Source organism: Triticum dicoccoides, chromosome 7B, assembly GCF_002162155.2.
Source record: "Triticum dicoccoides isolate Atlit2015 ecotype Zavitan chromosome 7B, WEW_v2.0, whole genome shotgun sequence".
NCBI classification, from domain to species: domain Eukaryota; kingdom Viridiplantae; phylum Streptophyta; class Magnoliopsida; order Poales; family Poaceae; genus Triticum; species Triticum dicoccoides.
In genome coordinates this window covers 706,538,614-706,553,715 of record NC_041393.1, presented here as the reverse complement: position 1 = coordinate 706,553,715, position 15,102 = coordinate 706,538,614, and the positions used below count along the sequence as shown (strand labels likewise).

Below are 15,102 nucleotides of genomic sequence, written 5' to 3'. Positions count from 1 at the left end.
GATGGTGGAGATAGCGGATATGGAGATGACCACTACTCCCTCCGTCTAGGTGTGTAAGTCATCTTACGAAAACCAAATAAACCCAAAATACTAAGGCGCACTTCTACCTCGTTTCTTGTTTCTTCACATATCAACCAATAAGAGACAAGGGGTGTGCATGCCTTTAATGACTTGAGATTACCAAATACGACATGCAGTGGTTAGTTCATTGCTTGTAATGCTATTAATTAGCAAATAAACATTAATGTCTCTCGTTTTTCTCTCCTTCTTGGTCACGGTGCACAACCTAAGATGATTTACTCACCTAGACGGAGGAAGTACTGTAGATGGGAATGGTGACGGTGGCTACCGTGTTTTGGAGGAAGAATTTTGGTCTCTTACCTCGCGAATGGTTTTCTTGTTCTCTGTATAGTTGTAAGTGGGAGGAATAGGGTTCCGGACCGCTTCCTGTGCGATCCAGCCTAGGTCCCTTCATGGAAATTTTCAAGTCTGAAGTCGAAGAGGCGGTAGCACCTAGTAAGAGCATTGGGTGGTGGGTGCTCATACCGCACGTTATCTTTTCTCCTAGAGAGGGATGAGTGTGGCCGGTCAATTAGAATTGATCATCGCGCCTCATATATCTTCTATTCTTAAATAGTTGTAACACATGCAACAATGCAGTCATGCATATAGTCATAAGTTACTTTTTTGCATTAATTAATTCATGCAAAGCATGCCACCTCATCAACTCATGCATACATTTTTTTATAAACTTAGTCATGCAAAATACTCTTACATCGTCTTAGTTTATTTAGCACTTCATTTTTAGCAAGAATCCCACAGCAATCGTGTGGGGCATCGTCTAGTTTGATATATGACTTAATTTTGCACCGAAAATGGACCATGTATTCAAGGAACAAAATAAATGAGGAGATTTGCAACCCTTTGCATTTATTAGTTATTACTCGCAAACCAAATTGATTATGTCGAATTATTACATTGCATCAGCCCTTGTTGATTCAAATTGTTATCTGTCCATGATGATTGTTCACCTTTGTAAAGAAATCCTAAGCATGAACAGATCCGAACAACTCTATACCCAAACGACGGTTCATGAAAGGAGGTGTACCTACATTGGAGTTCAAAAAACCCACCATGCCTTCCGTACTCGTCCAACTTGATTGATATTAAAACTATGGATGTTGTCTTGAGGAGAAGATGTCAGGGGCTCTGAACACTAGCAACAATCCAAGGAGGCTTTCATGGCAGAGGGTGTGCGAGCCAATGAAGTTGTAACGATCTTGGTTATCAGAGGTAGTGGACCCACTAAGATATGGAAGCCGTGATAAAGGGGGTAGAGGTAGGTGATGAAGGACAAGAGGAGAGCTTGGGAAGGCCGTGTGAGCTGTCATGCCTCCATTTTGCCTCATGTTTTCTTGAATATTTTGCATATAGGAGAAACCTTGGTTTTTGCACATACGTTTTTACAGCTACATGGACGATATTTTTGCAACCGATTCATGCACGACACAAAATATCAGCCACGCATCCCAGTTAGGACTCGACGCTCGAACGAGCTTTTCGGCTCGGCACGAAACTCGCTCCAGCTCGGCCCAACTAGAAAATAGGCCAAGCCGAGCTAGCAAATTTTGGCCCGTTTGACGACTGAGCCAAGCCTGTTCCCGCTCGATCCAGCTTGGTGGCTTGTTTCGCAGCCCAATTAAGTTTCTTTAGATAATTGTCAGCCCATTGTCTAGACATAGAAGCTACATGAGCAGCCCAAGCCCGCTACAAAGCACCCCGATTCGCATGTGCCACCCCTAGCGAGCGAATGCAGTCGACGCCGCTGTCCAGCCAGTGGCAACTACTGAATTCATGCTTCAGCCAACTCATCTAAAAGTCTGAATTGATGGAGGAAGGTGGGAAATATATTTTAACACTCCCCCTCATGTCTAGGATGTTTTAGTCATTAGATGTGGGATTGAAGTAGGCCGCAGAATCGTTTTATTTAATGCTGCGTTGGCAGGGTTTTGAATCCAAGACCTATTGGCTCGGACACCATATTGAATTCATGTACCAGTCAACTCATCCAAAAGTCTGAACTGATGGGAGGTAGGCGGGCAATACATTTCAACACTCCCCCTCACGTCTAGGCTATTTTAGTCCATAGACATGGGATCGATATAGGCCGCACGCGGAATCATTTTATTTAATACTGCGTTGGCAGAGTCTTGAACTCAATACCTCTTGTCTCGGATACCATATTGAATTCATGCACCAGCCAACTCATCAAAAAGTCCAAACTGATGGAGGGAGGTGGGCAATATATTTCAACAGCCACCACCTGACTCTGTCCTCCTCGCCGTCGACACCGACAGGGTGCGTGCCTGTTCGCAGCTGCACTGGACGCCGCCCGTTCGTCGCTCCCGCTTCCTCGTCAAGCATGCCACTGTCCCCGGCAAAAGCAGGTATGACCTCCAGTCCATGTCCTCCTCTCCTGACAATAACCCCGGCAGCCGGCCATGCGGAGAAGACTTTGCACACACACAAGCGGCCACACTTCGCCATCTTTGGCCGGCAGCGTGCATACTCAACATACACACCGGCACAAGCGGTCCCATGCACACTCAACATACACACCGACACTCACTCACACGAGCCGCTCGCTCGGGCTGGACCGAGCAAGAGGCAAGACGAATCGAGCCACTAGAATAAGGCTGGTTCGACCAACCGAGCCGAGCTGAACCAGCTCACTGACGGGCGAGCCAAAGCCTAGCTCGGATCAAACTCGGCTCGGCTTGCCTCATGTCCAGCCCTAATCCCATTTGTTCAGTGAGTTACAGCCATCGATCAAGAGTTTGTAGGTAGTGGTGCGGCTCCTTGGCGGCGAGACGGCGTGGTGGCGCAGGTTGGCCGGCAGCGGGCCGGCCCCCGACGTGGCTTCGTCGTCGTCTGTGTGGTGCGGAGGAGGAGCAGCTCGGACGGGGGGCGGCGATGCCGACGGCGTGCCTGCTGCAGCGCGATGGCGGGAGCTTTACGGGCATGGAGATCCCGGCCAGGCCTGTGGGCCCACGGCCCTGGTATGCTCCTGCTATTGTGTCCGGTCGGCTACCGTCGTTGACGGTGAAGGTTGTGCCCTCCCGCGTGCCGACGGTGCTGCGGCCCCTAGTCCCGGCTCCTATTCCCCGTTGTCTAGGCCTCACTTCTTGGTGTCGTGGTGAGACGGCGTGGAGGCTTCATGACCATGGTGGCGCAAGATGGTGGTCGGTTTGGTGGCAGGCTCTGGAGCATCCGAGGTGAAGGTTGGGATCGGGGGAAACCCCTGTCGGCCTGTCCGACACCAACGCGGCGACGCCGGTGGGTGCCGCCGGACCTTCCAGGAGGGCGTCGGGGGCGACCCTTCCTCTCGCCTCGTCACGTACCGGGGGAAACCTTTGGCAGCAGCATCGTCATCGTCGATGTCCTTCTTGGAGGTGTTGATTGGTACCGGTGCTCCGGAGCCTTGGAGTGTGGTGGAAGATCTTCGGCGGGTGCAGTGGTCGTGAAGCTTCTTCGTTTCCGTCGATCCCCCGTTGTCAGCATTTTGTTCTCTTGTTGTTTCTCTTTCGTTTCTTTTGGGTGTGATTGTACTGCGTCCGCCCCAACACCTATCTTTGGATGTATCGGTTGGTTGATTTGTAGTACAAAACGGGGGAAATCCTTTTTCGGCAGAGTTTGTAGTGTTATTTGGATTCTCCCATCTACTAGCCCCGTCGTTTCACACTTTCAGGACCATTCCCTGGCTTCTCCCACCCACCCCCTTTAATTTCTTTTGTGTAGTCCCTTTCCTCGCACGCTCCCCACCCCATATATATCCATCCATTCCCGATGATTTTCTCTACAAAACGCACCCGCCTCCCGCAGTGCGACTGAGACCCTTCTTCATTGTCTCTGTTTCTATGCCACAAACACTTCACCATTTGTGGTAGAAAACTGAGCTTCTGGCAGGAGCATAGGTTGGCGGGTACCTATTGAAGCTTGCACAAGTACCGTTTTGGGACACACGTCCGAGGAAGCACCGAAGTAGGAGATGGTCTTCCACGCCGTTCTACCCAAGATAGCCACTAATTGGGTCATCAACTTGTACCGCGCCGCCAGGAAGCTCGGCAGCAATGGCGTCCGGAACTACCGTAACTCCTGCGCCACCAAGCCATCCACCGCTGCCGCCTCCAGGTGCACTATCCCATCCGCCGGCGATAGGACGGTAGTGTGCGACTTCGACGGCGGGCTCCTGAGGTCCACCGCCCTCTTCCCTTACTTCATGCTCATGGCCTGCGAGGGTGGTGGCCTGATCCGGGCGCTGCTCCTGCTCTGCTGCTTCCCCCTCGTATGGATCCTGGGAGAGCACACGGACGCCGGCGTCCAGGTCATGGCGTTCGTCACCTTCGTCGGGCTCAGGCCACGGGACACCGACCTCGTCGCCCGGGCCGTCTTGCCCAAGTTCTACATGGAGAGGCTCAACGCGCACGTGTACGACCAACTGTGGCTGCCGGCTGGAAGGAAGGTGGCCGTGACGAGCGCGCCGAGGGTCATGGCGGAGTGGTTCCTGAAGGAGTACATGTCCGCGGACGTGGTGGTGGGACGTGAACTTCAGATGTTTAAAATTAGGAACGGATGCTACTTCACCGGGCTACTGTGCAGGCCAGGGCCGGGCATGAGGCAGAAGGCCCTGAAGGAGGTGCTCGGAGCTGACGGTGCCATGGCCGACGTTGCCGTCGTCGGGACCTCCAACCCACTGAACCACCTCTTCATCCCCTACTGCAAGGTCCGTACGTACGTGTGTGCTTTCTATAGTTTTTCTTTTAAAAACTAGCGTGCTTTCTATAGATTTCCGTTCCTCTATTAGCACTCGCTGCAGATGGGAATATAAGTCGGACACAAGTTTTTAGCCTGTCTACTTGACTAGCAAAATATATACGAAGTTTCTTACCATATTTTTTTTTGTGGCACATTTCATGTGTTTCATTTGTCAAATTAATCAACTTAAAGATCTAATTTAAAACACATGCCTAACTTGCACACTTGCATTGTGAAATCATCGTTTAAGGGGAAACATTTGGTGTAAAGCCGAAAGATACTTGGCTGTATTACATCACTATCATGCTCGGGCTACAGTTGGAAAATGACATAATTAAGTTCTCAACAGTCTGCATTATAATTTGTTTTCAACAAAGGATGGATTTTATTAACTTAAAATAAAGCATCAACAGGATACAAAAGCAATGGCCACATATTTGTTATCTGGATAGTTAGGATGCACACACACACACACACACACGCACGCAACTAATAAAATCAAACAATACCGGATACCTGGTGGAATAAAAAGGAAAAAGAACTCCCAAGTGATCAAACATTATCAATAATCTATAGGAGCAACCATATCCGGACCAACATGTCTTGACATCACCAATAGAACAAGAAGGATTCTACAAAGGAAACACCTTCAGGAAGGAACCAACGCACAAGCCGCGTTGTCGCCGGATCAAACTATCAAATGCCAGATCATGAGTCTTCACCCTGAAGAAACAAGGCCGAGCAAATCCGAACAACGCATCCAACAAGATATCGACACAAGAAACATCGTCATTGCCGAATGTAACCAATAAGAGTCAGACCTCGGGTTTTCACCATATAGCTCGAGATTGGTCTTTGAGAAGCACCATCTAATTGAAGTCATCATGTGACGTTCACACCACTTTTCGTGATCCGAACAGATACACACATAGCATATCCATGCCCCCTGCCTCAAGACACCGTCCATAGATCTCAGTCCGGCGCAACACCACAAACTGTTGGATCCGATGTGCGCAACTTGATCGCAGCGCAATGGTCGATGCAACGCCACCAGATCTGGGCCATGAGGCCTGCACACCCGACGCAGCCCACCACCAACAATTGTCGTCTTGTATCCGGCCAAGGTGGAGCAGATCCACCGTCCTGCACCGGCAAAGCCCTCTTGCACAACTGCCCGACACCTGGCTCCTGGAGGCACCGCACGCGCTACTCCTGTTGATTCGGAGCACCTCCGCCAGCCTTCGATGCCCTGACGCACGTTGCCAGGCCACCTTGTGCTGCTGCCCTACGGACCGAGGGACCACCGTAAGAGAGAGAGCCACACCGCAGTCAGCCGCACAAGCTTAACCCGGCCACATCCTCTGATGATGGCGTGGCCGGAGGGTGAGGGTTGGGGTGGCTGCGCTAGGTTAAGAAGACCACCCCCGAGACGCCTTGGGTAGGATGGTGGATGTTATTATAATTGGAGGGAATTGAGTGTGGTTATTGTACCACGTGACCATGTGTAGCCACAGGTCAGAACTACTCCACTATGAAACATCATAGTATATCCCTCCGTTCCAAAATAGATGAACCAACTTTATACTAAAATTAGTACAAAGTTGAGTCACCCATTTTGGAACAGAGGGAGTACATAATGAAGCTTACTAATGATAATGCCAGGCATATTGAAGGTGCATGCTCGTTTGGTGTTAAGCATATTCGCAACCCACAACTATTTATTTAAGGGAATAGGGACGGGGAAGTTTGGAACCTACCAGTAGACGCACCAGGGATCGGGACCGCGCATAGGCTCATCACTGTTCGTACTTAAGGTAACATTTATTGAATACACTTGCTTTTGCAAAGAAATAATGCTATGTATGCATCCAGTCCCACTCATGTGTATAGTACATGTTAGAACAGAATCTCATGTTACAAAAGAATACTCACGACATGCAGCCCACGCTCATATCAAACGGTGGAGCAGTCCTGGCTGCTCGGGTGCATGGGATGGCGTGATCTTCAGTGTCGTCTCTGCAAATCGTCTGTGCAGCATTGTGTGTTTAGCGTGTATAGGATGACTCCTACATAAAATAAATAAAGGACGGCGCAGATCCCCAAATGATATTTTAGTTGGAATTTTCTTTTTGCGGGGGTAAAAGTGTTTTATTCTATAGATGCAGAGTTATAGTCAGCTAGCAAAAGCTCACCGATACATGATGGGGAAATTCTGTAGCCAACAAGCCGTGCTACACCCTACTCCCCCATGGTCGCCAGGCGATCTGCTACACCCTATTCTTAATCTCCGTGACTAAATGACCATAAGTTGATCGATCAAGAATATCTGAGGCGAATGAAGAAAGTGTCGTCGAAGAGTCAGATTGGATTACCACGGGAAGGTCTGATCGCTCCAAAGCTAGCACTAGACCCTCCCTAATTGCATGTAGTTCCACTTCAAGGGCATTGTTGCAGAAAAAGAGGTGTCGATAAGCAGCAATGATCAAGCTTCCATCCAGATTCCTGAGGACCAGCCCTGAACCCGTGGTCCCGTCTGAGGAGAACGAACCGTTAACCGAAAGGGCAACCCATCCCGCAGCAGGAGCAGGCCATGGTCTGGCCAACGCTGTTTCCTTGTTCTTGGATTTGCTTCCTTTATATAATTAGATTGCGATACACTTCGAGATGACCTCTTTTATTCGAGCAGCCTTCCTTAGCAAAACTATGGGCGACATTATTATCCGAATGTCGCACAAAACTAACCATGAACTCCTAAAAATATTCTAACAGTTCCTTCACCTCTTACACAACCATACCATTCGCCAAGAGATGTTTTTGTTGAATTGAAACCTTGCGCACCACACCTTGAGGCTTGAGAGTCGGACTCCAGGATGACTTTGTGAACATCAAACTCTTAAAGGGGGGACAAGACTTGAGAGCCAACATGTATTTCCAGCGACACAACCCACAACTAAATTTAACAAATCCAAGCTCTATTAAAACAATTTATTAGCAAAACATCATGTGTGGAAAGATTGATAATAAAGGGTGTACAAAGGTAGATCATATGTATATGTGTTAGAATTGTGTCAAATAATTTTTAAAAGTTAAGTTACAGCTAGACTTGATTTCGCATGGTACGGTGTGTAGATAGGGCATGGATGGATCGAAATGCTAGATCGTACTGATTAGAAAAAACACGAGAGTAGATATTATAGTTAGACTTTAAAGCACAGACAACTGAGATCATAATTGATGGATCCACTGGTTTCTCTTTGTTGGACAGTTTTATTATAGCTCGGTGTGCACGAACTTATTTTTTACTCAAAACTTGTAACTTATTATATTTATTTGCGAAATGCATGTATATGTGTTTACTTACGAGTATGCGTGCATATATATATTTTGCAATATTTTGGAACTTATATATGATTTTTTATTAAGTTGCTACATGAAGCTCGCTACACGATGGTCATATGATCCAAGGATTAGAAAATTCCAGTTGGTTAAAGTTACGTCTTATAAACTGACGTCTATATATGAAACATCACTTTTTTTTGCGGAATCGATATGAAACATCACTTATATGTGAAATTGAGAAAATATAAGTTGCGAAGAATTATGGTTTTTATTAGTTAAGGCTCATAGTTTGCAGACAACATTAGGGATCATTTAAATGTCTTTTTTGCTTTTCAAGTCAGTACTAGTGTGTCGTTATAATTGGCTTATGGATCTAATTTTGAAATAATTATTGAAGGAACTTCATGTCGTGAGCACGGAGTACGCCAAGACTGCCCAGCTGCCACGCCAGAGGTACCCGAGGCCTCTCATCTTCCATGACGGCCGCCTCGCCTTCTTCCCTACCTCATCGGCCATGCTTGCATTCTTCCTATTTCTGCCACTCGGGCTCGTCCTCTCCGTCATCCGCATCTCCATCGGCATCATCTTGCCCTACAAGATCAGCTTTGCAGCTAGCGCGTTCTTTGGAGTCCGTTTCCGCACCTCTGGGTGTCGCTCCGCAGGGGATGGCGCCAAGCCCAGGGGAGTCTTGTTTGTGTGCACACACCGGACGTTGCTCGACCCAGTCATGCTCACCGTGGCACTACAGAAGCCCGTGTCGACTGTAACATATAGTCTAAGCCGTCTCTCGGAGATCTTGGCACCCATAAGAACAGTGCGGCTGACCCGTGACCGCGACCGCGATGCCCAAACCATATCTCAACTACTAGAGCAAGGGGACCTCGCGGTCTGCCCCGAGGGCACGACCTGTCGCGAGCCTTACCTGTTGCGCTTCAGCCCGCTTTTCGCTGAGTTGGCCGACGACATGGTGCCCGTGGCGATGGATGCGCAAGTGACTTTATTGTATGGCACAACAACGAGCGGACACAAGTGGCTCGACTCCATAGCGTTCTTGGCCAACCCAGCCCCCTCATACCGGGTGGAGTTCCTGGGCCCTGTACCACGGGATCAGACGTGCGCCGGGGGAAGGATCGGTGTTGAAGTGGCAAACTGGATCCAACATCGGCTCGGTGAGGCGCTCGGTTTTGAATGCACCGGGTTTCGTCGCCGCGACAAGTACATGATGCTCGCTGGCAACAACGGCGTGGTCTCCAATTAGCAGCCAAGTATGTTTTATGCAAATGCATGCGTCCTGTAATTAAATTTCGCCAAAGTTAACGCACTGTGCATGGACCTAATGGGTCTTTTGATTTTTCTTTTCAGTTTGCTCCTGTGCAAAGGAAACTTGTTTGCTGTCAAAGTCAATAAGCACATGTTTGGGTTGGATCCCTTTTTCAAATGGATGTTTGGAAAGAATTATAGGACTTTGACCAGCACATGCAATTTCGCCGGAAACTTCATTCTATTTTCTTTGTGATGAAGGAACGTCTTTGTATTTTGCCCTCACATAAGGAGAATCTGTGCATAGAGTCATGCGGTGGGTATGCAATCTGTGTAACTCTTTTTTAACAAGGGGAATGGATTAAAGTGTCCCAAGGTTGGCCTAATTATAACATAAGTTTTACAACTCTTGCACAAAAGACCTGAAAGAACAACAGAAATGCAAACATGCCCTCCTAATTTACATTATAGTCTGCAAAAGAAAAATCAAGCAAGACAAAGGACCCTGGATCAATCGACGACCTCCCCAGAGATGCATTTCCACCATCTCCGGCCAAAAACGTGCCATCAGGCAAGGAGCAATGGGCCTCCCAACTGGAGGTTGAATCCGAGGGCGTCGGAAATAGCTAGCAAATCCACCAGAGGACAGCAAACCACCCTAGCCACCCTTGTCTCTCACTGGACACGTATCCTTGTTCGATCCATAGCTCCAGCTGCCGAGTTCAAGATATCAAAAGAAGATGACAAAGGAGCATCCAAGCAAGCAACAATCCCTAGGGCATGCTCGATCTTGGAGCCATTGTCGGGTCCACTCCTTGCCATAGCCGTCCACCACGAACGACGTCTAGAAGATGCAGATGGCGACCACCAAGTGCAACTCGCAAGCATTGGTGCCAAGCTACCGAAGAACAAGGAGACAAGAGATTGGGAGTAGCATAGGACAAACAAATGTGCCACCATGGTAAGATGCCGCTCCAGCCGACCATAACACACTAGTAGAAAACAGGGCTATCGTTCGGGCCTGGCCAGCCCATTAGTCCCAGTTCTTCATGAACCGGGACCCATGGGGGGTATTAGACCCGGTTCATGAGCCCAGGGGGGCGGCCGGGGCCTCGTGGGCATTGGTCCCGGTTCGTCTGGACCCATTTGTCCCGGTTCTAGGCACGAACCGGGACCAATGGACCTTGCTCCTGGCCCACAGCCATTGGTACGGGTTCATGCCTTGAACCGGTGTAGGAGGGTGGGATTTAGTCCTGGTTCGTGCCACGAACCGGGACAAATAAATTGCCTATATATACCCATCGCCGCGACAGAGCACTCCACAGTGCTCTGTTTTTTCAAGCCTGCGAGGGGAGGGCATTTGGGTGCTCTAGTTCACCTCCTATGCACATGAGGTATTCGATGAAATGCTCGAGCCACACTAGTTAAGCTTTCTCCTCTCGAAGCTCGACCTCGGAGCTCCATTTTTCCCGAGATTTGTCTAGGTTTAGCGGTTCGTCATGCCCCGTCCATGTTTTCACCGCCGTTGATCGCCCACACCGATCTCATCACCGGCACCACCATGGTGAGCCTCTTGTTCTTATCTTCTTTCTGATACTTGTCTGATTTTCTTACTTTAGATAGATATTTGTCTGATTTTCTTACTTTTGACACACATAATTATATATAATGCACGCAGATGAACCGACAATGGAAGTATGGTGACAGACACACCTCCGAGTATATTAAGGGCGTGCATAATTTTCTCGAAGTGGCTGAGGCAAACAAGCAGAATGGTTTTATGTGTTGTCCATGCACTAAATGTGGGAATACGAAGTCTTACTCTAACCGGAAAATCTATCACACCCACCTGTTTTATAAGGGTTTCATGCCACACTATAATGTTTGGACGAGGCACGAAGAAATAGGGGTTATGATGGAAGACGGCGAAGAAGAAGAGGACGATGACAACTATGTGCCCCATGAATACGGTGATGCTGCAACGGGGGGAGCTGCTGAAGATCTAGAGGAACCAGATGATGTGCCCGATGATGCTGCAACGGGGAAAGCTGCTGAAGATCAAGAGGAACTAGACAATGTGCCCGATGATGATGATCTCCGCTGGGTCATTGTCGATGCAAGGACGCAATGCGAAAGTCAAAAGGAGAAGCTGAAGTTCGATTGCATGTTAGAGGATCACAAAAAAGGGTTGTACACCAATTGCGAAGATGGCAACACAAAGCTGGGTACCGTACTGGAATTGCTGCAGTGGAAGGCAGAGAATGCTGTGCCTCACAAAGGATTTGAGAAGCTACTGAAAATATTGAAGAAGAAACTTCCAAAGGATAATGAATTGCCCGACAGTACATACGCAGCAAAGAAGGTCGTATGCCCTCTAGGATTGGAGGTGCAGAAGATACATGCATGCCCTAATGACTGCATCCTCTACCATGGTGCGTACGAGGATTTGAACACATGCCCGGTATGCGGTGCATTGCGGTATAAGACCAGACGAGATGACCCTGGTGATGTTGACAGCGAGCCCCGCAGGAAGAGAGTTCCTGCGAAGGTGATGTGGTATGCTCCTATAATACCATGATTGAAACGACTGTTCAGAAACAAAGAGCATACCAAGTTGATGCGATGGCACAGTGAGGACTGTAAGAAAGACGGGAAGTTGAGAGCACCCGCTGACGGGTTGTAGTGGAGAAAAATCGAGAGAGAGTACTGATGGGGTCATGTACCTAGGGTAGGGCCACAGACCTGATCTAAGTACCCTGCCCAAGGACACCCTTAGAAGAGGTCACCTTCCAGTCGACCAACGAGAGACACACTCGACTGCCTTGAAGGACTCGACCGCGAAGACTCACTCGACCACCAGAAGGTCAAGAGGCACTCTGCGCTGCAACGGCCTGTAATTAAGTAGACTTTATGATAGTAAAGACACTTTATGTGGGGCGTTACCAGTAACGCCCCGGACTTAACTCACCTTAAACCCTCTCCTACGTGGGCTGGCTGGGGTCCTGGCGCACTCTATATAAGCCACCCCCCTCCACAGGCAGAAGGGTTCGGCACCCTGTAACTCATATACATATAATCCACTCGACCGCCTCTGGGCTCCGAGACGTAGGGCTTTTACTTCTTCCGAGAAGGGCCTGAACTCGTACATCCCTTGTGTTTACAACCTCTCCATAGCTAGGACCTTGCCTCTCCATACCTACCCCCCACTCTACTGTCAGGCTTAGAACCACGACAGTTGGCGCCCACCGTGGGGCAGGTGTTTTAGCAATTTTGTGGAGAAGTTGCGATTCTTCCGAGTACTTTCATCATGGTGGCTGCTGGATTTTTGGTCGAGGGTCGAGAGATCCGTCTCGGCGCTCTCACCTTCATCGCCGACGACTCCGCCTGGCTCCAGGAGGCTCCACTCGACGTTGATGCGCTCCCCGTCCGCGGTGCGACACATTTTCGCGCATGTGTCCGCGGCGTTCTGCTGCGGCAACCGTCGACCCCGTATCGGTCGACATCCCCATCGACCACCCTCCCGGTCTCCCGTCAGCGCAAGCGCTCGGGCCGGTCGAGGATTCAGCGGTGGGTGAGGCACGCGGTGGCTCGCCATACGGCCACCACCCAAGTTGCGGCAATCGAGCCCGACGAATCTCTCTACGGCCTGTTCGATCTGTCGACTGGTTCCGTAGAGACCGCATCCGAGTGCGATAGCAGTGATCCCGCGGCAGAAATTCTGATGGTCGACGGGCCCCGCAGTCCCCCTGGCTTCGCCCGTGATGGTGGAGCAGGCGACGGAGGCGACCCCGCACGAGACCACGAAGAGTACCAGCCCGAGCCACTCGACTCTCTGCAAAGAGAGGAACTTCGCCGCAGGAACGTGGATGTTCTGCGTACTCCCATCGCAGGAGAAACCCCCGAGGCTCGCGCCTTGGAGGAGGTACGTTTGGCCAATTTGGCCGAACGCACTCGACTGGAGAATCTTCAGCGGGCACTCGACGAGCGCGCGCGGCAACGAATTCCCGACACCAGTCGACGTCAATTCTTCCCGCCGACTCAGGTATATCGAACCCCAATCCAAAATTTAGCAGCTGCGACCCGTATAGCAGAGTCCATCCAACCCTCTCAGTCGGAAGCTGGCAGAGGCTTGATGCAGATCAGGGATCTGCTCCGGGCAACAGGAGACCAGAATTCGGCCGTGTCGCAGTCGTGCAACAGAATTCACAGTCGATCCGTCGCTGCGAATACGGTTCAGTCGGCTCATAGTCCCAGATCGCCTCCGCGGCGTGAAGGGCGCGAGAATCGGCGAGACCAATATGGTGACCGACTCGACCGAGATGATAGGCGTCGAGTGCCCAATTCCCCTCCGAGGGGTGGGTCTTACGCTCCTCGGCAGCAAGATGACAGGCGTCAGTTCAGTACGGGGCGAAGAGTTCTAGTCGACCCAAGAGAACCAGGCTTCGACGCGCGATCCATTATCGTGCAAGGTTTGGTAGACCGGAACAGAGCCCATCAAGGCAGACTCGACAGAGATGCGCCCACGAGCAGTCGAGCTCATGTTTCTGGTCCTGAATGTTTCAGCAAAGCTATCAGAGCCGCAGTTATCCCTCCCAATTTCAGGTTGGCAACAGGAGTCAGCAAGTTCACTGGTGAGTCTAAGCCTGAAACTTGGCTTGAGGACTACCGAGTGGCGGTTCAGATTGGTGGTGGGAACGACGAGGTGGCCATGAAGCATTTGCCCCTCATGCTGGAAGGTTCTGCCAGGGCATGGTTGACTCAATTACCTCCTAGCAGCATTTACACTTGGGAAGATCTGTCCCGAGTGTTCATCAGAACGTTTGAAGGAACTTGCAAGCGACCGGCTGGACTGACGGAGTTGCAAGTCTGCGTGCAGAAAACCAATGAGACTCTCAGAGAGTATATTCAGAGATGGATCACTTTGCACCATACTGTGGAGAATGTGTCTGATCATCAGGCAGTCTGCGCCTTTAAAGATGGCGTCAAGAACAGAGAATTGAGCTTGAAGTTTGGTCGAACCGGTGACATGACCTTGAGTCGGATGATGGAGATTGCTACCAAGTACGCCAATGGCGAAGAAGAAGACCGACTCCGAAGCGGCAAGCACAAGCCGAGTCAGTCGGAAAAGGGAAACACCAGTCGGAAACAGAAGCGGAAGGCTGAACCGGCAGCTCCTGGAGAGGCTCTGGCCGTGACTCAGGGAAAGTTTAAAGGGAAACCAAAAGGATCCTGGAACCCTAAGAAGGTAAAGGATAAAGAAGGGAACGATGTGATGGATATGCCGTGTCACATCTACACGAAGAAAGACGAAGAGGGGAATATCATCTACCCGAAGCACACCACTCGCCAATGTCGACTCCTGATCCAGCAGTTTCAGGGAAAACAGTCTATTAACAAGGAGAAGGAGTCGGACAAGGTCGAAGACAAGGAGGACAGTGAGGAAGGATATCCCCATATCAACTCTACTCTAATGATCTTTGCAGATGTGGAGAGCAAGAGTCGATTGAAAGTTATTAACCGTGAGGTGAACATGGTTGCCCCAGCAAAAGAAAACTATCTGAAATGGTCCCAAACACCCATCACCTTCGACCAATTTGATCACCCGACTCATATTGCCACCCCTGGGAGGCAAGCTTTGGTGGTCGATCCAGTTGTTGAAGGCACTCGACTGACAAAAGTGCTTATGGA

General features: G+C 49.9%; 1 protein-coding gene across 1 annotated transcript; it reads left to right on the top strand.

The window, feature by feature from the left end:
- Nucleotides 1–4,018: 4,018 nt before the first annotated feature.
- Nucleotides 4,019–9,412, top strand: LOC119336670 (glycerol-3-phosphate acyltransferase 1-like). The gene is made up of 2 exons (XM_037608735.1): nt 4,019–4,783; nt 8,552–9,412. Exons 1-2 carry the CDS (start codon nt 4,049–4,051, stop codon nt 9,410–9,412), a joined length of 1,596 nt encoding a protein of 531 aa, XP_037464632.1. The 5' UTR covers nt 4,019–4,048.
- The last annotated feature ends 5,690 nt before the right edge of the window (nt 9,413–15,102 follow it).